Genomic DNA, 27,655 nt, shown 5'->3' on the forward strand with positions numbered 1-27,655 from the left:
ACCAAAGAAGTGACCACTAGACAAAATACACCATGAAAGTGACACTTAGGTGTTTTCTGATTGCACATTGTTGATAAGGAGATTTCTGAGAAAAGGACATTAATGCCATTTTACCAGAACAGCGAAATTATGAACACAATTTCATGCTGAGGCAAGCAGAGGATGATGCATTGCCAAAGGACATCTATGGCAGCCGATCCAGGATGATCCGGCATTCAGAATCAAACCAGTCTCATTCTTGTCAACAGCTTAATCAATGAACCACTGAAACATCTCAGCACCACACCTATGAACCACTGAAACATCTCAGCACCACACCTATGAACCACTGAAACATCTCAGCACCACACATATGAACCACTGAAACATCTCAGCACCACTTACATGGATACATATTAGTATCGAAGATCCACACATTTGACCAATGAGAATTAATATGCAGAACATGCTACCCACTCCATTCTAGAAACCTACCAATTTATAACTTTGTTCATCAAGAACTCGTCATATAAAACACACTGCTTTCTTTATGTTCAAAACTGCTGTAATTGTCAATTGTCAATATAGGTAAGTATCAATATATCTTCATCTATGTTTGTGTGATTTACCAGTCATAGGGCCAAAAAGCATTTCATTTCATCCATTGATGCTTCAGACTCTGATAATATGCTTTTATGTTTTCTGTAATCATTTAAAAAATTATTTTGTTACATAAACTATGTCACCAAATTCCTATCCAGATCACTCAAATGCTCAAATGGCACCTTTTCCATGTATATGATTAAAATATTCTCAGAAAATTGCTCACTTACAGCCATTTACTTTCATACCTGGCTTTGACCAGACTACTGGTGTGTGACCCCTGATGTTGGCTTAGTCTTCGCAGGGACATAGCAACATGACTGATTTGCAATTACAGTATCTATTGTTTGGTTATACTTCAGTTGATTTTACTACCAACTCAATAGGTGTGGTATTTATTACTTTTCAGGTTAGTAAGATGCGTGGAGTTCATTCAGTACAATGGACACACACCTGTCAAAATGAATTTTAAAAAGCTATGGCTATGAAAATCAGCTGCCGAGTTTGTGATGAGAAAAAAAGGAGATCCTAATGAACAATGGGTCAATGCGGAATAGAAGAGCTCTATCCTGGATAAAAGATTTGATTTGCTGATTGAATGGTACATTTTCCATACTGCTAACATTGTTCAGACCTACCGTACCCTTACACCAATGAGACCCTCAGGTGGAGTCTGGGGATGGAGAAGAAATTACTCAAATATAAATTGCTAGGGTATCGATACAATATATTGTTTTTGTTTGTATAGTCAAGTAGTATCAGCAGTAGTTCTGTTAAGTTGCTGTGATGACTCTTGTCATTCTTATTTTCTTGAACATACATGCAACAAGTAAAATCTTACAAAAAAATATTTCATGAGACGAGCTGATGCAGGCATTGCATATTTTGGAAAATCCACATTTCTGGGTTGAACATTAATTAATCTACAATTGATTAATGTCCACCAGAGACCAGATTAAGTTTTATTCTTCCCCAAATGGAAACATGCAGCAATATAATTAGGTCATAGTGAGTGTCCACTGCATATGGAACTTATGTGTCAGCTGGTTAAAGTTTACAGTGCAGAATGCTCTTTTTATGTTGCATGCAATTCAATTTAATACTGATAGACTCAGCCAATAAAATAAATGTATTGAGACATGTGTCCTTCAAAAGATGAAAGATAACTCTCCAAGTAAACATTAAGTTATTTTAATAACCATATGAGAATCAGACACAGACTGAGAGAAATTTGCTTTAAACCAATACGAAAAATTTAAACAATTACATATATGAATACGTATTAGTTAATGTGATGATAAACGCTATCAGTAACACAACTGCATTTTGTCATTCCCATAGTAACTTTTAAGCTGTTACATGATGTTATCCAACATACAACATCAAGTCCTGCCTATGTGTAATAATTCTACACCAAATATACATGTACTTGCAACATATTTTCTCAAAACTCCATGTGTATTTACCTTCATGTGTATTTACCAGACTACTGTGTGTACTCTACTCAGCAACATGTACACCCTAAATGGCTCAGCCATGTTTACTGCCTCTAAATGGTTACAAAACCTAACTTTGTAAAGGTACATGTACATTGCAGTCAGTGATGCAGAGAAAGGACACGTCCCAATTAAAACTGATATATTTCTCCATCACTGCATAAGAGATTGTTTAGTAAGCTTTTATCTACTAATTCTTTAGTTAAAGCATGAGTGATTTTCATAAGGAATGTGTCTTTGCCAGGAAAAAGCCACAGCTGACAAGAATTGGTTGTGATGCGCGTTATACATCAGGCTGATCTACTGATAATAATTCTGAAATGTTTTTAAAACAACATTTACTCTGGATAACCATGTGGAAGAGGCACTTGTCTTTACAGATCACTGATATCTCACCGCTTCCCATGGTGGTTCCTGACTCTGACTCAGCCAACATGGTTATGTGAGAACGCTTGCCAGTAGCTCCCTGTGTGTCAGCGATTCTTCACCCAACGCATATACTGGCGGCAATGTAAAGACTATCATGTGCTGAAAAATGGCATATGTACATATCATGTACATGCAGCAGTATGAGGTGACCTTACAAATGTTTTACCTAAATTGTCAAATATATTTACCAAAGACATGTCTTGCAAAATGAACTAATGGTTGAGCCAATTAATGTGTTATACAGATACAGCTACAAAAGAACATTTTTTTCTACCGCAGTACAGATGAAATATAATTGTTGTACTATGTCAATATGATGTCACATTATTTTTACTGAGTAAACGTGAGAAAGAATTAATGTACTGTACATACTTGCTTATAAGTCAAGTCAAACTGTTAACAACAAAGATGCCAATCTGCCATCACACAATGCACCTGCAGATAATGGCCAACATTGTTTTTTCAACTGATTCCTCCTAGCAAACTGCACAGACCCAGATCTGCTGACATATTTTGTGACGTCAGATCTGTATCTGCGCAGCTTGCAGTTGGACTTGACTTATAGGCAAGTATATACAGTACATTATCATTATATCCCCTGTACTTCAAAGTATGTGTATATTATAAATAGTATGGCATTTGTTTTGTCATAAATGATCTCACTGTTCTTAGTGGGAAAAAATGTGAATTATTTTGTAATTATTATTTAAAAACAAGTCGCCATCTTGATCCTTGAAGAATTAAGACTTTGGCAGTTCACTTTGGAATCGGGCTGTTCTGTATGTTTTCTTGCATTCAGTAATACACTGTCTATTAAATTAATTTCAGACTGTGAAAGATCCTTAAAAATTATCAGTAGGATCAAGACTGTGTTTACGATTTGTTGTTGTTACGGGGTTTAATATCATTTTTCAGTACGTGACAAGCTATATAAAGCAGCCACACTGGGGCCCTGAGTGGCTAAGTGGTCTAAAGTGCTCACCATTCCAGATCACTGCCATCTCACTGCTGTCTGCATGGGTTTGAGTCCAAGGCTCGGCTGTTGTGGGTATGTGAGAAAGCCTGCCAGTAGCTTCTTGTGGGTTGGTGGTTCTTCCCTGATTTATACAAGGTTCTTCCTCCACCAGTTATACTGGCCGCCATGTATAGCCTATCTTGTGCTCAAAAATGGTGTCAAACCCTAGAACAACAGCAGCCACAATAACTGGTGCTGGAAGAATCTGGAACAACCCTGGAAAGAACCACTGACCCACACTGGCCAATTCCGAAACTATAACCCATGCAGAGTTGAGACAGCAGTGTTCCGTGATGGTGAGTGATTTAGACCACTGTGTTGAGGTACAGTTGTCAAAGAAGTCACAACAACAATGCCATCCTTACGACGTTTTATATGCATACACTGAATGTCCACCATAGGTATAGTCTTGGGCTTGCAAACATGCCATCTCTCTCCACTACTCTCAGCTTACCTGTTGTTTCCAGTTGTCTGAATGAGCTGGGATGTATCCCCTTCTCTCATGGTGCCATTGAAGACAGAACCGGGACTCACAACTATATTTACCCCTTCTGAAAGTAAAATAATGACTTTAAAATCCATATATTAATTCTTAAATTCTGTATAAGAAAAATAAACAAATATTTTTTTTATATCCCTTTATCCTACGTAGAAATGAAAATGAAACAGTTTGAAGAATTAAATACATTGGGTTTATGCCGTTCTTTAATGCTTGAAGTTGCATGTGATTGGGTGGGGATAGGAGATGCATGGACTTATCTTTTTCAGACCTCTAAAATAAATTGGAATAGAAATTTTCAAATACAGAAATATTTCCCAGAGGAACAGGGATAGATTTCCTTCATGAATGATTACAATACAATGAACTAAATACAGTGAAATCTGGCTATAAATGACACGTAATAGATCACAAACTTTCCTTCCTTATGTCATTGATAGAGAGTTGTAGCTTCTCCTGCCTGTGCCTTTCGGTCTTTAGGCGGAACATGTTAACATCAAGAATGCAACATAAAATTCACAAAAAACTGCATATATTGTATGTTATCTTGTGCTCCAAAGTCCTGATTAATTAGCTGCCTGACATTATTAGTTGGGCCATAAGGCATGCTGTTCACTGATCATGACTATCACATGCAGTGACGGGGATCTAACTGTAAAGAACTAGAGCTGTAATGGCAATGGGTGCAAAGTGAGCCACTCCCTACAATTTGCTTAAGCTAAAGAACATGTTACAATGTCAGCAAACCACAGTTTGGAAAGAGTCCATCAGACACCACAAAATCTTCAAAATGATGTGGAATGCTGGTAAATCTAACTCACTGAATGTTTCATCAATAAATTAATGCAGAGTAACTATGGCTTAAAAGCAGTATATCCTTAGCAAAGTTGTACTGTGGAAAGCAAAGTTGTACTGTGGAAAGCAAAGTTAGCAGAACAAGTGAATTAAAATCTCTTAAAATCTCACTGAAGATGAAGCATCATCTGGTTATACTGCAAAACAGACTTAGTAAAGTTTAGAACTAAAGTGAATCTCCAAAGGTTAATGGTTAAAAATGTTGTAAACGAGGGAATAACAATGATGATGTAATTGTTGCAAGGACATTGAAAAATCAGACATGTCTGTCAATGAAGGGAATTCCATTGTTCAATAAAGTGCCATATCGAAATTAGATATATTTGATTCACATATAACTTTCATAGCTGTATGGGTATATATTTCCATTTTTAAAAAAAAAAGACAAAGTCATTGCTGTTCTCAACAGTTCAGTTCAGGGAAGGGTGGGGGGTGTATGTAAGTATCATTAGAGTTCATCTTCACATTCCTCAGAGACTGGGTGTTCAACTCTCCCCCAGGATCCTGATGAATTTTTCTCAGCACAGAAAACAATCTTGCTGCATACACACAACTGTAACAGTGCCTCAAACTCGCTATGGCCACACTAGTTAAAATGTTAGAACAAATAAGCTGCCTTTCGGATTAAAGCTGTATGTATGCAATGTCCTGATGCTGAGTGGTATTACAATGTCTATAAATGTCATACATTCCAGAATGACTAATGTTGATATGGTGTTTGCAGCATGTGCAACAAATAAAATGCTCCCCCTTGCTGCTGCACTTCACAAAGCCAAACTCCACCAACCAGAAGTTATAAAATTTAGTTTGGCTGGGCATTCATTGCTCGTTTCAGTTATTGTGGATCTTACTCCTAAAATCAGATGTACTACAACATTTGCCTTAAAAAATGAATCACATTTCCAGACTATTCCAATTACCAAAATAATACAGGGAGTAAAATACAAAGAATGACATGCTGCCTTTGACAATGAACTAGCCAATAATATTTAATAAAAATTACTTAAAACATTTTCATTCAAGACAACAAAGACAAATAGATTCTGCTTCTTCAACACACACAAAATGACATATTTCATAACCCAACCATGTCTGGATGTCATGTCATAATCTGGTAGATATTTATTTATTTTTTATATATATTTATTTAAAAGTCCGTCGGCCCCGAGTGGTCGAAAGCGCTATACATTATGAATCACTGCCATCTAACGTCTGTCTGCGTGGGTTCAATTCTAGGATTCGACCAATGTGGGTATGTGAGAAAGCTTGCCAGTAGCTTCTCGTGGGTCGGTGGTTTTTCCTCCACCATTAATACTGGCCGCCATACATATCCTATTGTGTGCTGAAAAATGGCATTAAACCCTACAACAACATTTATAAGTCCAGGACATGTACTATCATCATGATTGTGATTATGTCCCCTTGTAAGTCGTACACATTATGATTGTGATTATGCCCCTTGTAAGTCATACCTTCTAAATGCAGCATATGCTTCCCCTTTCAAACTATATATTTAAAACTTGGATAGACTGTGATTATGGTCCGCATTTTAAATAACTGCAAAAGTAGATTTTTGTCCCTCTAACCTAATGACCAACGGTAAGGATAGGGCTGTCAGGGGACCTAACCCTTTCTAGCTTCCCAACATTTCTTGCCACTTAGGTCCTGAACAGTGGTCTGCTCATAGAGTATATCTGCGTCCAAATTTTAACATAGCAAAATGTTAAAAGTAAGCAGAATAAACATACAATTACATATTTATGACATTAACTCATTAACCCCTGATGCCGCATTTATGAGGCAGGAGGTTGTAGCCTACTGCCGGGCTCTGTAGCGTCAAGGTCATGTAAGATACACTAAAGTGGGTGGTATTATAGAAATGTAGACAGATGTAGCTCTACAATGATACCAAATAATCTGGACGTTTTAGTTGCACTATAAAATACAGAGGGAAAACCTAACTGTTTGGACCTGAGTTTTTTTTCTCACCCAAAATTTGCCCGTGGTCAGAATCCGATTTTGTGTCCAGATTTTTTAATTATTTGGCCTCAGATCTAAGGCAGACCGGTCTAAATTGCACAGACACATTTTCCCCCTAAGTTATAGAAAAATTTAAAATTTCACAAATTTATTTTCATATACACTGTATTAGTAGTTTATAATCATAAAAATGGCACAGAAATAGCAAGTTTTAAGCTGCCAACCCATTGGACTTCATTCATTTATGTTTCATATATCTAAGTAGCCAATATTTACTATAAGAAATACAGTAGGCCTACTTGTTCATCTCTGCAACTGGAAAAATAACAGTGCATAGACCAGGTTATTCCTAAAACATTTAGAACCAGGATAAACAAACGGAGAGATGGTAGAAGGGATTTATCTTAATCCTCTCCACTGCAGCGTGTTTTTAAAAAATAAAAAATCATGATAAGCTGTACAAGTATGCTCTTATTTGTGTGTGTGCATGTGTGTGTGTGTGTGTGTGTGTGTGTGAGAAACAGTCAATGATGTTGTTGTTGTTGTTGTAGGTTTTTAATGTCATTTTTCAGCACACGCTAGGCTATACATGGCGGCCATTATTAATTGTGGAGGAAGAACCCGAGAAAACACCAGAAAGAACCACCAACCCACGAGAAGCTACTGGCAAGCTTTCTCACATACCCACATTGGCCAAATCCAAGACTCGAACCCACGCAGACTGGTGAGATAGCAGTGATCCATAGCGGAGAGCGCTTTAGACTGCTCGGGGGCCCCCAACAGTCAATGAAGTTGTGATAAATGTGAAGTTGGGATCAGCTGAACCTATTGATGAATACACTGTCAATATTTTACCATTATTAATACAAAAGGGTCATTGAGTTATCTCCACCTTATTATGGTAACTACAAATATTTATTATTTCTCAAATGGCATCGAATATAACTTAAATGAAGGTCCAAAAGATTTATCTGTTATCAAAACCTTTCCTTAGATTTCATGAAAATGAATATAGGCCAAATATTCATCTGATGACTTCTGATAAATGTGACTCACTATCTTAAATGCTGCAATTAAAAGCTATGCCCTAAAAATGTCTTGTAGCACTGCCTTGAGTTTTACACTGACTCACTTTCATGAAATTTTTAGGAACCATGTTTTTTCTCTGAAAATTGATACAAACACATCTTTGGAACTGCACACACACACACACACTCATTTCAGCTGGTGAAATCACTCCAATTAGCATATAAGAACAGACTTTATTGTTATCATTCTTATATGCATCTCCATTGAAAATAGCTTGATTTTGTTGCAAAAGCTGGAACTTAATTATTCATGTCCTATACTAGTTATGACTTCCTATACTAGCTATGATATTTGCAGCCTCATTGTGGTAGAGCCTATGAACTGATCCTCTATCATGTAATGGAGCCTATAGAAATATTGTTAAAGTCAAAAAAAAAATTGGGTACAAATATACGACCCAAGTAGAGAAATATTTTGAAGGAAGTTGGGCTCATGATGATGTTATTAAGCCATCACATGTACAAGATAAAATAACACCGATGTGGTTATACTAACCGTACCTTGTCAGTCAGGTGAGTCAGTAATATTGAAAAATATATTTAGGGTGGCATTTATCTGTCCTAATGATGGACTGTACCTTGTCTACCATGGCAGATAAAATGAGATTCTTGCAGTAACTCACTTTCTAAATAAGGCTTACTATACCAAGTACATTATGGATGCTCTACGATGTTAGCATTACATTACCATGGGTTTTAAAATTACCAATCAGTTAAAAATATACTGGTAACTCTAAGTATTGTATATATCTATTTCTTGTTAATTGCTCTTTATTAAAATGCATTTAATTTCCAGCTTAAATCAGATGACTGTGGGAAATGATCGATAAAAAGATGTTGTGTAGGTTGCAGGTTATGCAAGGTCAGTTATTCTCATATCATGGTAATACCGAAAATATATATGTAGGGTGGCATATACCTGTCCTAATGATGGTAACCATATGTAGGATGTGTGTACAGTCTACTGTCAGATGCTAGCATTTATTAAAATTGTCTATGAAAAGCATTTCCATCTTTAACTGCTCATAAATATTACTTATTTTTTTTATGTTCCTGTGCTACTGTGATGATAAAGACAGTTTTAACATAAAAAGTGTTTGTTAATTATTAATTTCCTCTGTCATTTCTAAAAACATATTCCAAACAGATCAAAATGGGACACTACCTGTCTACATAAAAAAAATTAAAATGGCTTTTTTATATTGCAAAACTATGGATGTCTGGTACAAACTTCTGTATTCCGATTTCTAACCTGTAAAAATTGTTTTGCTGGTTGGAAAAATAATGATAAAAAACTTCATTTTTATCACCCCACTATTACATGTGATATGTCTGACCAGTGACATGATGTTCAATGACTTGCCCTGTCTGTCATGATACTTTCAATAAATTAAATCGAAACATGTGCATTACAGAGTAAATTTATACTGTGTTTGAATAAAGAAAACACATATACTTTTATATATTCAACATTTGACAAATTTACAAATTTATAGGCAAACCATCAGTGCCAACTGCTTTCACCGTTACACGAGTAAAAAATTTGCAATTTATTGTCACTAAAAATTCAGTGACACGCTCCATTCAGTTTGCACACGGCTAATTTGTTGTAAAAAAACCACGATGTCACAGATCAGAGCTAAACCTGTCAATTGCTGGCTCCCAAATATTTCATGAATTTTAAATACAGGTACATTTTTAACCGTAAAAAAGTTTAATATCAATTTAAAGGAACATGAAACAATGTTGTATCTTCTATTGTTTTGTACTAATTGCAGATGGTCACTAACCTCTTTAAAAAATACTAAGAAAGTCTTTTACATTTGAATATCTGTAAACTGATAATGTAATGTTTGAAGTTCTTCCATTGTGGATTATGAGTGCATGATAAATGTACACATTTTACATAAATCTTAACCATACAGAAACTACTGATGATGATGCTTTTATTCATTATGTAACTGTAATATATTTACGTTAAATTTGTATCCAAGAAATCGTCAGTTTAATATCTAATTTATACATCCTGTAAATGACTGCTATGCTCTGACAAGCAATATTTGGAAAGGAAAACTGAGTTACCTTCCAACTGTAACAAATTTGATGTGAAAATGAACCCTTTAAAATTGTGGCATTTGTCCCTTAGGACAGACTGAAAGATCATGACTATCATAAATCAACATGAAATGCAGGTAGAGGAAGTATATTAAGGTCAAAATCAAAATGTGTGTGTTTCCTATTTCACTCGATTTTAAAATTAAAGTAGTCAGTGTTTTTAAAAACAAAGTATGTGTGTGTGTGTATGGTGTCGAATTTTGAATTGCAGTAAACTTTAAAGTTGAATGCATTCAGCATTAAAATTTTATCACATTTAAGCCTGAAAAGTCTTGTGAATGGTCACTTTGACATTTCTTCATTCATCTCCCCCCCAAGTCAGTGTAAACTTCAAAGGGGCAGCATTCCAACTCAGTGAAATTGACCGGGGTATTTTAACACGGTCCTTAGAAAGCAAACATTTGAGCTACCAATCCCAACCACTTCGTAGGAATCTATGTCCACTTATTATTTTTTCAAAAGGAAATTGTTATGCACCGTCACTCAGATTCTTAGCGGTCAAAACCTGATGAAAGGAATTATTTCTTTGGGAAAAATTAGGGACCGCTGTCTAAAATTGGGCAGAATAAATTACATACACTTTAAAAGCAATCAGACTTTAAAGTGACGACCTTAGTCGAAATTCTTTAGTTTGAAAATTTCTTGAAAGAGGAAAGTAGTCGAATCCGTGGGACCAGGTGGCCATCTTGTAAAAAGACAGGTTTTAGTGCTAGGATGCACAAGTTCTAAAAGAGAACAGCAATAAGGAACAGCTTTATGGGAGAGAGATGGGATAGTCTGAAGACAGCAGTCTGAGGAAAAGAAGGATAAGGTCGGAATAAAAGGACCAGGAAGTCCATGAAGGAACAAGGCTTAGAGCTTAGGAAAGATGTACTAGGAGGATGCTGATATACAGTCAAGGAAAAGAAGGTGATGCAAATCAATTGTGGACATTGCTTACTTTTTACCTCTCGTTATGATGATGAAATAAATCCAAATTAGACACTCCTGTTAAATTCTATTAATATAATCTAACTTGAATTGGAATTGCCAATATTAATTTGTTCTAATTAAATTTGTTATTTTATTGTCAAAGGGGGCTCATATTGCTTTATCTCTTCCCATTATTCTTGCTCAGTTCTCTGTTGAAAATCTATTCTTCTTTCATTCCCACTGGGCAATAATATCGAGGGAGGTCATCCTCTAGATAACGCCAGCCAAACAGCCAAATCCAATTAACCACCCCTCTTACTAAGAGGGTGATGTTACAATATATATATATATATATATATATATATATATATATATATATATATATATATATATATATATAAATGGTTCTATGCACTTCAAGTATTTGGCTATACTAAGATGCACAAAACAATTTCAGGAATTTGTTTTCAATTTTTTTATCACTGAGGGAAGAAGAGTGCTAGGGTAAGCAATGAAAAATGATGATTGACTGAAAGGAAACATAATTATTTTTTATTACCTAGACATGCCCCTTTTTTTGTTTTTTTGTTTAAACATTATTTATATTTAATGTCAAAAGAGCTAGTGTCAGCAAAGAGAAGCAAGGACAGTCAGCTGACCAGAAAACATCATTTTCTAAATAAAACAAACCATCATCAACAGTATAGTGTTTAACTTTACATATCGTGAATTCTTTTTCAAAAACAGTATGGATGCTTGAAAACATCTACTCTCTTCAAAGCTATAAAATTTAAGCAATAGTTAAAATTAGCACTTGTAGCTTTGAAAAAAATTCAGTCATAATATTGTGATACCTGCTATGTGGCAATTTATAGTAATGTTCAGTACTGAGGTATCATGCTGCAGACATGTTAAAATTAGCACTTGTGTACTATTTCTGTCATGAAAAATCAAAGACTGGATTGTAATGTTGCCGTCAGAAATTTGTACTCTTATTTCCTGTAACCTAGCTAATTCAACAAATGGTGCATGTGTGTTCGTGAGTATGTGTCTATCATTTGGGTTTTTAACATAGCTTTGAAAAAAATTCAGTCATATTACTGCGTTATCTGCTGTGTGGCAATTTACAGTAATGTCCACCGCTGAGGTATCATGCTGCAGACATGTCCCATCCAGTCACATTATCCTGACACCAGGCCAACCAGTAACCAGTCCTAACACTAACCTCTTGATGCTAAGCGGGGTAGATACCATTTTTCATAAGTATTTTGTATGACTCTGCCAGGGTTTAAACCCACAACCTCCAGCATCCAAGGCAGATGCTCTATCCACTTATGCCATCAGATCTGGCCATATGGTGTCACTGATCTTATGAGAAGTTGTGCTGAAAGCATTCTTCTGTTGAGTGAGGTAAATATATTGATGTGTGCATATATATATATATATATATATATATATATATATATATATATATACAGTGTGACCCTGCTATAGCACACTATGTCTTAACATGAATTCGAATTAACATGGTCGTGGTGTGGCTCCACAAATTTTATATACCGGTACTTTTATCGTTTTGGGGAAGAGATCACGCATGAATAAAACAAGACGATCAGGGCATGGCTTGTGAAATTTTTTATGCATTTGTCTCATACAAAAAAAGTTTTTTCTTCTTAAAAGTATGAAAAATATAACGTAAAAAGGTTATTCTGGGATCGCGTAAAGCTTCACCAATGTCAAAACTGCGATTTTTTCCTTAATGGCAACAAAATATATCATCTGGCAATTTCTTTTTATTGGCGACATTGTTGGCTGTTTAAACTTGTATATACAACCATTGGTTTGGAGTGGAGAAATTAAGAGGCCCATGAAAGGAAGCCACGACTTTAAATAAAATGCACTGAAATTTATCTACTGTTACATAAACAAATTTTTGGTCCATACTGACAAACCATCAAAACAGTGCACTATCATAATCCGCTTATCTCGACATCTAGCATAGCATGAGTACTGTATATTGTGAGATATCCATTTTTTATTGTTGAAATTTCTGTTAGCAGAGATCAACCAGACGAGGCATTATCTCGCAATCTATATTTCGTTGGATTTTCAGCTGCTCACTAGCAATTAATATATTTACATAGACTAACATCTGTATGTGTATGGTAAGTATAATTCCTCTTTTTCCCTTAGAACACTCACATTTTCTGAAGTAATCCCCGTCATCACACCAGAACACCTGCATCTCTATTGTCCATTGACCCTTTGTTAAATCTCTGATATATGCGTGGAAGGCAGCATCACTCTGCTACCACAAATACCACACTTACTTGGTCTATTCAATAGGCAGGGAGGAATAGTATCTATAATCAACCAAATGACAGCCAATTCCCTTTTTAAAAATGTACCCTGATAAAATAGTTTGCCGAAATTTCAAAGAAAACAGATTACATATGAAGCACCGATTGTTACAAATATGTACTAAGCAGATGGAAAAAAATCATCTCAGCTATACAGTACAATTATTTGAGGTTGCTGCTACAATAAGAAACAGGCATTTGTTTGGTTCTCCAAAGCTGTCCTTTAGCAGGGACTTCAATAATGCATGCACCCTTTATCAAGGAAAGCCTACAACAATCTTCAATAAAAACAAAGAACCTTTCTTCAAAGGGAGTCAGTACCAATCTCAAAAAAAAGCAATGGAATCTGATGGATCGTGTCCATTTTTCAATATGACTGGAACACATTTACTGTGCCATGAAAGTTTCCTTTCTACATGGAAAAAGTGTATGCTTACAAACGCTACCAATGACAGCTTAAAATACAAGCTAATGTTTACTGACTTGGACGTACTTAAAAGTAAATGTGCTTCATCATCCATTGTGTGATTGTGCTATGTTTTTTCAATGAATTCAGACCTATATGACATGTGACAGAACTATTTAATATTTTAAATGTGTGTGTGTGAATATGTTCGACAGAATTACTTGTATTATGAATTCAATGTATGTGATGAGATTTGCAGGTGAGTATACGGTGTCATACTCTATTCATGCTTTACATTAGACACGTATATATAAAAGTGTACACATATATTTACCAATCTGTGGTTGTCTAAATAATGTAAAATATTATATATGCCTTCTGTTTTCACTATTGGCGTATTTCACATTTAATATGCATCAACTTAAGATGGTAGCTGTGCCTATTAAGCATGTATTTTACTGCCTGCATTTATTACCACCACCACCTTCTTCCAAACCCAATATATCCAGTGGCTTCAGAGATGCAGCTTAAATAAATGAATTCCTTTGTATGAGGGCCTCAAGGTAGATTAGTTTTTAGCTAATTGTGTTACCCTCTTTAAATAAGGTCATTATTATTATTATTATTATTACCATGCACATTTTTTGGGGTCATGCATCCTTTTCTTCAGCTAATTAACCTGGTTGCTTATAACACGGTTGGGTTCTATGGCATCCAACTACCGTTGTTATAGTGGAGTCACACTGTTTATATATATATATATATATATATATATATATATATATATATATATATATATATATATATAATTTCTCCAGTCAAATAAGACATTTTTTTTAAAAAGTAAAGCATATGTTTTAAATGCACAACGAGATAAAGCAAGACAAGTCAAATACAAAAGTCGTCAAAGTTTAAAGAAACCAACAACATTTATATACTTCACATTTTGACTCTTAGTTGCTACCACAGATTTTATCTCTTGCTTCTTGACAAATATGGTAATTATGTGATCTGACTCTTGCATGAATTCATTGGACATTATCTGACAACAGACTGTTTGAGAGATATCCATTTTAAGAAGATATAGATTCTAGAAAGAGAACATGATGTATAACCAAGTTTGGAATTAAATATATTCATGAACACATGTAAAAATTGGTGCTATCACCAGCAATCATGACATTTTCAAGAAATCGAACAGTTTTGTAGAAATTGTAACTTATCATCCAGTGTATATAAGATCAGCACACAACAGATAGTGCTATGCAGAAAATACAACAACAAAAATCTGAATACTGTATCATAGAAAGCAAGGATACTAGTCTGTTCACATTTCCAAATAAAAGCTGCACTGTCCTTATATGACACAAGAAAAAAACGAGTCTGAAAACAAGATGATCAAATACGGCAGACGATCCAAACAAAATATTTTATCAAGAAAGCAAATGCCAATCTTGGAAATAAATAAAAGGACTATTTAAATTCTTCCTGTATATGTATGGAACATTTACAAACTTTTTGGACAATATACTGAAAAAGTGCCGGGTGTGAATCACACCTGGCTGTTCCGTTGATGCATATAGGCTCGTGTTCGTACCCCGTCCACGAATCAGAAGTACAGTAATATTAGCACTAGTCCTATACCTACCAAAGGCTTACAAATCCTAAAACGGGATATAAAATTTCAAAATATATTATTTTTATGAACCATGCCAAGAACTTCTTACTTACGACAATTGGTAGAAGGCCAGTACATAATTTCAGCGATATGAAGTCCTTTGGTGTCAAGTTTCATCTCACATTCTCGATATGCTAACGGCCCGAGTCCCGTCAAAAAGCAAGTCTTATAGCATGTTCCCCTCTTGTGCAATTTGCAGGAAGCAATCGACATTGTGCTTTAGTAACACAGTTTCAATCATCATTTTAGTTTCAATTAAAACTTCCATGGCTTTGGGCGATAACAACAATGTATATCCTGGTGCTTCCATTCAAAGCAGGTCAATCATAACAACAAAACAGTTGCCCGAGCAATAGGCTAAAACAAATCAGACAGACTATTAGTTACCTGTGTCATCAACTGGATTTCCGTCTCGCACTGATCTTCGTTCCTTCAAAGAGCTTCTATCTCTATGTTTAGATGTCATTTGAAGAACTAATCAAACAATGACTTCTGTAAGGCTCCATTTCGTCTTGGTAGCCGCCATTTTGACTTATGACGTCACACATAAAATGAAGAGGCCTCGATTTAAAACGAGGGGAAATCCGATGCAAATTTGGCCAGTTAAATGTCAATCAAGTTATGTTTAACGAATGTAATATAAAAATATTTGTCAATTAACATCTTATTTCCCTATCAGAATACTGAGAAATGTGTTTTCTGACTTACAATTCTGGAGCGAATCATGCATTCAAGCGGGAATCCCGCATAGAGTGACAATCAACCGGATGTGAGATACCTAATTGAGGTCACGAGAAAGGTCAGCGCACCTGCTACACTTGGAAATGGAATGCAGACAGAAAGATCTTCATCATATGGGAAATGAATTTCATCGTCTTACGCAACAAGAAAATATGCCTTCATGTTTATCTTGGCTGCAGTTTTGAAATAATAATAACAACAAACTTGGGTGTGCTAAAGTAATAATGACGTGGAGTTAACTATAAATCGTAACTTAAATAAACTGAACTTCTGAAACGCATGCCGAAAGTGGGTATTTTTCTGGTTTTATGCAGTGAAAAGACTGCAATCCCTGAACATTTATTTAATACCGCCAAAGTTTAGTTGGTACCTAGGAAGCCTGGGAAAATGAAAAGTTACATGGATATGACCTGAAAATTAACGAAGTATGGAAGAATAAAAAAATATTTTGATGACAACCTAAAATAAATTATATTCAAGGTTCCCACACACCCATTACAAAAAAAGAAATTGTTAACCAGCCTCTGTATCTCTATGCATGATGCAGTTCAGACCTCGAAATCGTGTATCGCCTCAAGAAGCTATAACATATGCTGAAACTGGAATCGCCATCAAAGCACTTTGGACCTCCGGGTTACTTAAGTCACGCTAGAAGGCTCTGTCTTTAAGAAAAAGAAAACACTATCGTGAGGGATATAAAAAAACTGAAATGTGAAAGATGATGATCATCATCATAGCGGTAGTGTCAACGATGAAAGCCACCATAGTACTATCTTAGACCTATGTCCCGGGCCACCCAAGTAGCACAGTGTGGCGTTATAACCTCTTGCGGGAAATAACAAAACATCATAAGGTTTAACATGTGTGGATCTTTCTGTTTTAGTACGGAAACTTCATATTATGCCTGACGTCCATAGGTTTAACGCGGGGGGGGGGGAGGGGGAGGGGGTCTATATGGAAGTTAATAATGACGCGTCATATGGAATTTAGCAATGCGGCTTTACGTTTTAGGCAATGTTATGCCTCTATGGCGTCCAAAGAACAAATATATATTTGAGTAATGTATGCTTGCTGGTTTCTGAAAGTTAGCTAATTGTTGTCATTATATGTGCGTTTGTTCTTCTGCCCAATTTGTTCAGTGCCTATTGAAGACCATGTTTATATTCAAACACTCATACTTTTTCTCTTATTTCACTCTGTGTATGATAGTGTATACATATGTTGGTCTACGTCTTGGTATATTCTGAACCTCTCTCTCTCTCTCTCTCTGCACTTCATTGGCACGATTATGGGGATTATAAAGGCGGTAGCTGTATTTACGAAGGGATTATAGGGAAGTTATAGTAGAGTCAGTACTTGATTATGGCCTTCCAGGACCCTAAGCATTGAAAATATTATGGTACCCCCCCCCCACAAAATGTGAAACAAAAAAGCTACTAAAACTGGGGAAATACCAGTGTTGCCATCATTCCAAATTAAAATCCCGTACATGCAAATGGAAATGATCATATATATATATATATATATATATATATATATATATATATATATATATATATATATATATATATATATATATATATATATATGTATGTATGTATATATAATTCGTTATATTTTATCAGCAACAATTAATTTGAATTTGTTTCTGATGCCCCGGTTGAAATAGTGCCCTAAGCACGTGCTTAGTGTGTACTCAATGGGTAATCCGGAACTGAGTGGAATAGAGTAGTTGGGGAATCACTCAATATTTTATGGAGAAAAAAAAAGGTTTTCTTTTAACAAACACAGACACTCCATGAACGATGCATAACTTAAATGTACTTTAATTTTTACAGTTTTGAAAAGACAAAAACATTGTCACAACCGTATAGTAAACCCTTAACTTCACACCAACTTGTCACTTTGACAATGTGTCAAATTTAACTCTCGTCTCACCAGTTCCTAGGTACCAGTGGCGTAAATATGTCACCAAAGGCCCCACAGCAAACTTTTTGTACAGGTCCCGCCGCCCCCCCCCCCCCCCATCACCGTCACTTTTTTGTCCCTGTTTGGGCCGGCCCCCCAAGAAAGCTAGCCCCACAACACGGCTGTACCAGCTTTCACGATAGTTATGCCGCTTCTAGGTAACGTTTCACATTGCGTAAGCAAGGGTCACTAACGGAAGCACTGAAGTTTCCTCATTCAACACTGGATATTTTTTTGCAATAAAACCTGCTGCCATTGTTTATTAACCGACAATAAGCAGACTCTTGGTGACAATGAAGTCTAGGACATGAAAATCGAAAAACAATATTACCAGCGCTAAATCCTATTTGACTGAATATATTATTAATATCAGTGTCGGATATGTTTTAGGACACACGGTACTAACTGTATGGGGAAAAAATGGGTGAGTATATATGGGTTTGGGTGGCCAGGATTGGTTGATAATGAAAGATATTTTGTAGGAAAAAGAATCTTTCAGAGCTTATGCTAGTTGTAACTTAAAATAATGAAGATATTGTTTTCTTGATGGAATTTCAGTCCTTTAACAGTTTTGAGTTTGGAACACTCATTACCGAAATTAGCACCTGACTGGTGCGGAATCGAAACCACAAGTTTCAAACATATGTAGGTCCAGAAAATGTAGCGGCTCGTATCCTTTTCTCTACATAGAAGCTCTCATCCAGGTTTCATCTGTATTGATAAATATGTTTGATCATGAGCACTTAGAAATTTAAAGTTATTAAAATTTTAATATCGTGGTGTTTGCATTGGTTTACTATGGGAACTGATTTAGTATCGTGAGTCCTTTAGCGCACCTTCTGAATTGTACAAGTAAGTAAATCCCCATCCTTAAGAATTTGTCTCACTTAGTGTGCTTCTCTATTTCGTATGCCCCTGCGTAGCACTTCGATACGGTGCTAACGATAATGGAAGCCACGTTAAAATAGAGTATATTAAGGTTTGGTTGGCTAGGACTGGTTAATAATGAAAGTAAGATTTCCGAAGAAGAAACAAACTTGTGTATGTTTATCCTAATTGTAACTATAAAAAAAGAATGTTTTATTGATGGAATTTCAGGCCTGTTAAAGACGTGTGAGGCCTACAAGGCATATTTCGGCATGCCTGTCGGGAATCAAGACAAACCCTGGGCACATCATTTCACCTGCGAGCACTGAAAAAACAAAACAAACAAAAAACTAAAAAAAAAAAACTCTGGAAGGTAAGATGGACAATTGTTAATCGGATTTTGATATTATAAAATTTGTTAAAATTTGTAACATTGTAAAAGTTTTTAATTTTAAAATGTTTTAAAATTTTCAGTGTTATTTAAACAGTATATCATATATGGAAAATGTTGCGAGAATCTCTTACACATTAGTCATGGGTGAAATAAATGTATTTTTGTAGGATGGTACAAAGGGGAAATGAGAGCCATGAAGTTCGCTATCCCAATAATTTGGCGGGAACCCACTGACCACTCAAGCAGCTGCTACTTCTGCATGGTTCACCTTCCAAACATCGGGCTGGCAAGAATGCACCTGCTATCAAGTATTCGGACCTTCCTTCATCCATCGCCCAGGTACCACAATATCATGAGCTTCCCGTACCCACTCATCTGGAGAGAGCAGCCGTCTTTAGAAGAGAGCAGTAAGTCAGAGAGCGAGGAAGACGTTGTAGATCCCATACTACCACAACCAAAAAGACCTCGACGACTTGATCAGAGATCTTGGTCTCACCAAGTCCAATGCCGAGCTTTTGACGTATATTCGCAAGCAGTGGAACTTGTTGGATGAAAGTGCGCAACTCGCAGATCAGAGGAAACTTCAAGCTCTTTACAGCTTCTTCGCTCGTCAACATGTGCTCTCCTTCTGCCACAATGTGACCAGTCTGTTCGAGGCAATCATAATCGCCTGTAACCAGAATGAGTGGCGCCTCTTAATTGACAGCTCATCCAGGAGCCTCAAAGCCGTACAGCTCCATAATGGGAACACGTACCCGTCTCTTCCCCTGGCTCACTCGGTGCACCTCAAAGAGGATTGCAACAGCATCAAAACCTTGACGGACGCCTTGAAGTATGATGAGTGCAGCTGGGAGGTCATCGGAGATTTCAAAATAGCGGCATTCCTGGTGGGTCTTAAAGGCGGTTTTACCAAGTTTCCCTGCTTTATTTGCCTTTGAGATCGCAGGGACACCAAGGCGCGCTACCACAGTCGGGACTGGCCACAGCGAACCGAGTTCTCTGTGGGGAGGAACAACGTCAAGTGGGAGCCACTGGTGGATCCCTGGGAGCTAATTCGTGAAAGTGATTTACAATATAATCATAAATCTCTAACAAATATTCACTTCTAACTCTTTTGTAGTCATTTTTGTATTACTTTAGTGTAAATACATGTTAATTTTGTTTCTTATCATGTATTTCTTTTCTGACTTTATGTGAACGAAGAGACACAAATTTTCCCGTTTTCTCCATGAAAATAGCTAAATTTCAAAATATCACTGTCCTGGTCACAAAAGCTAACCAGCTTTTATACTTTATAAGCATAAGCAATTATGAAATAACACTTACTACCTAGGAACAAAAATTGTGTTGCATAGTGTAGCATAACCTGGTGTTAGTAAATCCTTTGGATAGTAAATGTGGGATGATGGATAGTTAGCTAGAGGTTAATGGATAGTACATGACTAGGTATTGGACAGTCAAAGTGTATGATAAACTTATTGACATTTTTAACATTAAATTTTTAATATTACCTTTCTCGTTAGGGGCTACAGAGATCCATAATGTTGAGCATATATATATATATATATATATATATATATATATATATATATATATATATATATATATATATATATATATATATATAACTTTACACTTCCCGTTGGAGCCCATTGAGGCCCAAAATTCCAAAAATGACAGCATCAGCGTTAGATTCCACTTTGATGATATAGAGACCCAACTTGCCTAAAATTGTAGCGTCAGTGCTAAATTTCTGTTTGAGGCCAAAGGAGCTTTCACATGTTAATTTTATGACCATAAAGTCTAATATTAAACCAATGGCGTACTGTTAATTTCCATCAGAAGCCAGATTTCCCATCTATACTACTTCTACACCCTCTAGTTTTCTATTTATTGTTTTTAAAACAAATCAGGTTTTGAAAAAAGGAGGCAGTGGAATGGTATTTTTTTTCTCATTGGTACAAAAGTGACTTTACCATACAATTTACTGAATATCGATATTGATGATTCAAGAAACACTTGATGTTCTAGATACAAAGATTGGTCAAGAAGAAAGTAAAGACACTAAATTGTGTTCTCTCAAAACAAATTCTTTAACCCTGCACATTTACACCAATACAAGGATATTCGAGCCTGTACTTAATTGAATGGATGCAAGATAAATGCCTGCCTCAACGAGGAAATTGGGGACTCTCATATTTTTGCTTATGTAGTAGAATGTTTTATAAATTGACCAAGATAATTTGAATATACCACATTCGTTTCAAATATTATATATATATATATATATATATATATATATATATATATATATATAATCATGTGAAACTTAAAAGTCACTTGGAAGGACAGAAATGGAAACAGTTATGTATATATGTTATTCATACATGGTGTCAAGAAACCAAACCAAGACAATAATGATTAATTTGGAATAAAAGATTTGTCAAACTCTATATCATCTCATGTAAAAACAAAACTCATTAAATTATGAATATTATTAATTTATCCAAGTGTGAGTCTTTTCTGATTATGAAGAAAACGATTCTGATTAAGAAGTAGCAATAATGCCAAATAATGGTAAGATGTATATTTCATTTAGTAAAGATTTCTAAAAGCTTATAGATTTTTTAAAAGTGCGTTGAAAATATTTTCCAAAAAATAACTAGATTTTTAAATAGTTGTCAATGTAGTTTATATATATATATATATATATATATATATATATATATATATATATATATATATATATACACACACACACGAGTTCAATCTTAAACTCACTCAGTGTTACATAGGTTTAAGTCTGTCACCAAATGTGTTCTTTCTTAACAATTTTAGTTTTGCTGATGATATGTCATTGATGAGTCCTTCTATCACAGGTTTAAGGAAATTATTAGGGTTAGGGTTTAGGGTTATGTGAACAATACGTATTTGAGCATGATATAATCTATAATACAAAAAAATCAGTATGCATGGTCTTTCAGCCAACTTCTTTCAAATTACCATCTCCTCCCCTTGTACATCTTAACGGCAATGCTGTTATGTATGTCAACAGTAATACACATTTGGGTCATATTTTGAAATCCAATCGTTCAGATAATGAAGATATGATGAGACATTACCGATTTTTGTGTACTCGAACAAACGTGCTTCTACGTAAATTTAAGAATTGTTCATTGAATATCAAAATTAGATTATTTAAATCTTATTGCATCACTATGTATTGTGCTCCTCTGTGGACAAACTTTAGTGAATGTATGAAAAGAAAACTAGTTATTGGTTATACTAATAGTCTTCGTTTTCTATTAGGTCTTCCTAAGTGGAACAGTGCCTCCAACATGTTTGTAAATTATAATGTGTTCAGTTTTGATGAAATAATGAGAAAGTATATATTCTCAGTGATGACAAAATATCTAATAGTAAGAACTGTATATTGAAATCTCTTTGGAACAATGACATTCATTTAAATTCTCATATTATTAGTAGATGGAACAAATTACTTGTTAAATGTGCCTTTTAATTTCATTCTTAACAATGCAGGGCACAGTTAATTGTTGTAGATGAATCTGTATACATGTACTTGTATGTATGATATATATGTTCTTTTATGTTTACAATGTTTTTACTTTATATCTATATTTATTTTAGAGGTATGGACTTTGTAGTCTGAAATAAAGAATTCTTATCTTATCTCTGGGGACCCAAGTGGCTGAGTGGTCTAAAGCGCTCTTCGTTACGGATCACTGCCATCCACCACCATTAATACTGGCCCCCATGTATAGCCTATCGTGTGCTGAAAAATGGCATTAAACCCCACAACAACAACATCTTTTTTCTCTCTCTCTCTCTCTCTCTCTCTCTCTCTCTATATATATATATATATATATATATATAGGGGGCCCAATTAGCCAAGTGGTCTAAAGCACACACCATTACGGATCACTGCTATCTCACCTTTGTCTGTGTGGGTTCGAGTCTCGGGTTCGGCCTATGTGGGTATGTGAGAAAGCTTGCCAGTAGCTTCTCGTGGGTCGGTGGTTCTTTCCGAGGTTTTCCTGGGTTCTTCCTCCACCATTAATACTGGCCGCCATGTATAGCCTATCTTGTACTGAAAAATGGCGTTAAACCCTACAACAACAACAACAACATATATACATATATATAGAGAGAGAGCTGTTATTATTCCTAAGAGAACTGTTCCAATTGATCCACTTTATGCTTGATCTCAATTACCTATCATTAAATAAACTAATCTTATATAGATAACTCTATTCTAATACAAAGCTGAGTATCCTCCCCATCTTTTAACTAAGACCACTCTTTAGGTACATAGTCTCATAGAAGGACTCACAGCACTAATTCAACTCCAACTGTAAACATATGGAAACACTTATCATATTCAAAATTCAATAACTTAAAATTTCTGGGTTCTGATGATGAGACCGATATTTCTCCATGCACAACTAACCTTGGTGCAAGCTTATGTGTGGAGAATACCACATGAGCATTTTTTTTAACTACATGTGCATGAAACACATGTTATTGATTCTGCACCAAGTGAATCTGGTGCTACTTTCATTATTGAGTACTCCTAATTGAAGTCTGTAAAAATACTAAAACTGCATCAATAGAATTTTGTCTATATTTGTTTTAAATTACAGATAGGAAAAGCTCTCAAATGATATTTTTACTAAAGTTTTACTTTTCATTACTAACCAATTAAGGACCACCAAACCCATATCTACTCTATTACACCCATTTCTAGACTGGTTCACAGTTCTTCCATATTATTAGTACTGTGTGTTCTATAACCAGATCTAATTTTGTTTAGAAAGACATGTATTTTACTTATTGATATTGGAGCATAATTGTAAGAAAGAATTGGCCATGCTTGTGCATTGATAATAGTGTAATGGCCTTTTATGTGATACCACTGTATATAGCTAAATTGCATTACATGTTGCTGTGTTGTATTGTACTTATTAGTGGCTTATTCTTGTTATTAAAATAATTGTTTTTTGCCTTTGTATCTTCATGTTATCTTTCTATGGTATTCATGCTTCACAAAAGAAACATGACATGCTGACATCAGCAGGTATGACATCACAGGGTATCACATTACATGACACATTGTATTTTCATCTCTCACTGGCTATAATATAAGTTTTATATGTTTTAAATTTCAAAATTGCATTTCTTTTCTTTCTGACTCACAGAGAAATAAGATACAGTGCATCACTATTCCTTTCATTCACACCAAACCAGTAAGTGTGCCACATGACAGGTCAAAATGATGAGAGGCCATTGCCCTTCTGTGACTAAGACCAATACACACACCCATGAAGTACCAAGAGATGCTGACATTCCAAAATTATTTAAACTATCAACACATGTGATTCGTCACTCCAAAATCTTATTAAAAATGTATAAAAGCCAAAGAAAAGTTTCATAAGTTTTATTATACTGAAGAATTAAATAACTACCACTTTTTAGTATAAAACTATAGGAAAGGGTAAGGAAGCAAAGAATAGAGTAATTTCTTCAAGCCTGGTAATGTTCCCCACAACAAGGGGGGGAAATGTGCATCAGCCCAAAGGACAAAGCCACTTAAGGTCTGTTACATAAAGACAACAAGTGACAAATATGTAAAAGCTATCCAAAGTCCCTATAATGCTGACAGTGATGTTGGAGATGGAAAGCCCATGTACAAACTGCTGCAGCCCAAGCCAAGAAGTAAGCTGGAGAAATATGTGGAAAACTTTGTGATGCCAGGGTAAGTAAATGTTTCTCTGCAATATTCAAACATTGATATAATTTATTGCTGCATAAACTAATTGGTAAATTTAAGTAATATAATTGAATTGCATATGAAAGTTGCCTGATACATAAAGCTATACCTACATTTACTCAAAACATATAACAAGTTAAGAAAAAACCTGAGAATCATTTCTGGTGGCTACTTTCCACTACAAGAATGGTACATTCTTTAATTTTCAATATAAAGCTGAATAAAATGCATAAATTATTTAGAAAAGAGAAACAAATGAAACCTTGCAATCACTCAATTACAGTAAAAGGGTAGGTAATAACCTTGATTTGGCATACCAAGTACAGTAGCAAGCTCTAATTTACAGCTAAATGATTCTATACTATCACTTGATAGTAAGTGCAGAGCAATGTTGCCTTTATAAAAAGATTTTGTTTCAAGCCTGAAGCTATATTTCTGACAAAGCTTGCTTTCATCTATTCAAATCAACAGATCTGGTGAACAAAACACATATCGCTTAGTGCACACAGAAAAAAATGCTGAGATGTGAAAAACTGTGTTCTGAGAGCACCAGTTCCAACACCCTGACTGTCAAGGTTTTCTATCATGGGACTTGGAACATGACGAGAAAAGATGTCTGGTGTGATGGGAGAGAGCTATATGTTCGACATGCAGTTATACATCAAGAATGTTTCAACTGTATGAAGAAATGCCGAGGAGAGTTTGTGAAAGAAAAACTGCCTGTGTAAACAGTGTGATACAGATAGGACTTTCACTGACATCTATTGGAAATGAAGGGTTGAGAACTATTCTTTTAAGTGAAAATGTCCATCCCTGCTCCCTCAACAAAAGGGATGCAGAAAAGTTCCAATACTGTTTGCCAAAAAATTGAATGTACCAACATGAGAGACATAGCTGAACATAGAAAAGATGTCAAGGAGTTTAATTCTATGATAGGAAATAAGACAGATATAATTGATATTCATTGTGACTCAACATATAATAATGCTATTTATAGTGGAGTAGGTAGGACACCCTTTCAACCAGCTACCCAGTGCATACACAATCTAGTTGAAGACACTACTCCTGAGAAAAAGGTAATTAATATAACTACAAAGAATAAACTATGCACATTGGGTAAAATACATGCATCTGATGAGGAAGCCAAATTGTGTCACTTCTCAGCAAATATAAGTTTATAAACAAATATTGGAGATGAATACATATTTTGTAAAGAAGGACTTTTACACTTGAAGAAAACTAGAAGTACGCAACATGACAACTGATCCAGACACTGCTACTTAATGGCTAGCCTGACCTTAAGAGAGAAGGAATAACTGAAACAGTCCATGTAAATCATATTGATACACGCCATCTGGTTCAAACTCATAGAAAGTTCATTAAAGGTCAGAGCAAATTAATTGATTTGATGCCAGGAAGAACTAAAAAACTGAGAGAAAAGATGCGGAACAACTTTGCACTTGATTTGACTAAGAGGTGCCAGGCTGAGTTTGAAAAATCATTTAAAAAATATGATACATGCACACCAAAATTAATAAGTAATCTATCTTATGCAACAGATGCAATAGTTAAGTGTTATCAAGGTGATCATAGTCTTTGTCATAAGCAGTCTAATGTGTGCTGGGTAAATGGTACAAGCTGGATAGATAGAAGTATATTCTTGCCAAGTGATTTCAAACTGAAAATATCCAATGAGAGAGAGGAGTGTACATCACGCATGTATGCTGAGTACCAGCTAGATAAATCTTGTAGTGTTAAAAACAAAATTAAACAAGGACACTCAGAAAGTAGAATCAGTGAATCGAAGGATAAAATGCAGCTTACCAAAGAATATAACCTTAAAGAGAAACTTCCATGGCAGGGTTCATAGTGCTGTTCCTAACTGTAAACATGGACCTGGAGAATCTCTGGTTAAGCTGTGTCAATCGGTCGGATGTCTGATTTCAACTTGCAGTTCTGTGGCACAACATCTGAAAAGCAAGCAAGATATATATATATATATATATATATATATATATATATATATATATATATATATATATATATATATCAGAGATGAAATGTATATAACATTTACAGTATATAATAGAAAAAAATCTGAGAAAAGGGCATTTCTTTACAAACTCTATGATAAACATCAAGAAGAAAAGAATTATAACAAAGACAAATTAATGTGCATTATGGCTAAAAGAATAAAAGCAAAATATGAACATTCTTACCATAAACAACCTCCATTTTAGTACATTTCTACAGGTTGAGGCAATGCAGCATGTGCAGTGTCCTTGATTTTTACAATGTTCTTTACAAACTTCTTTTTTACAATGTGCTTTGATCTACTGAATGTGTCTCTAAAGTTAAATGATCAGTATTCATACATAAGTGATTGTGACATAAGTGGCTTACATTTAAAATCTCTCCCCCACCCATTTTTGGGAATCGTTGCATATGTTTAATGGTATTTAACCATATAAGCCAATCTGTG

General features: G+C 35.2%; 1 protein-coding gene across 2 annotated transcripts in view; it reads right to left on the bottom strand.

The window, feature by feature from the left end:
* The window catches only part of LOC149793701 (uncharacterized), a 55,394-nt gene extending 39,227 nt beyond the window's left edge, over positions 1 to 16,167 (bottom strand). Inside the window, exons 1-2 of one of the 2 annotated variants that reach the window (XM_089967699.1) lie at positions 15,803 to 16,167; positions 3,977 to 4,073 (exon numbers count right to left, since the gene is read on the bottom strand). In XM_089967699.1, the coding sequence (XP_089823825.1) occupies positions 3,977 to 4,073; positions 15,803 to 15,881 (176 nt within the window). In that variant the 5' untranslated portion in view covers positions 15,882 to 16,167. Of the gene's footprint in view, positions 1 to 3,976; positions 4,074 to 15,802 lie in introns of those variants that run through there. The other variant, XM_089967700.1, reaches the window with a different exon arrangement.
* Positions 16,168 to 27,655: the final 11,488 nt, after the last annotated feature.

This window comes from Sinohyriopsis cumingii, chromosome 8 (assembly GCF_028554795.1).
Source record: "Sinohyriopsis cumingii isolate HCF-2022 chromosome 8, ASM2855479v2, whole genome shotgun sequence".
NCBI lineage: Eukaryota > Metazoa > Mollusca > Bivalvia > Unionida > Unionidae > Sinohyriopsis > Sinohyriopsis cumingii.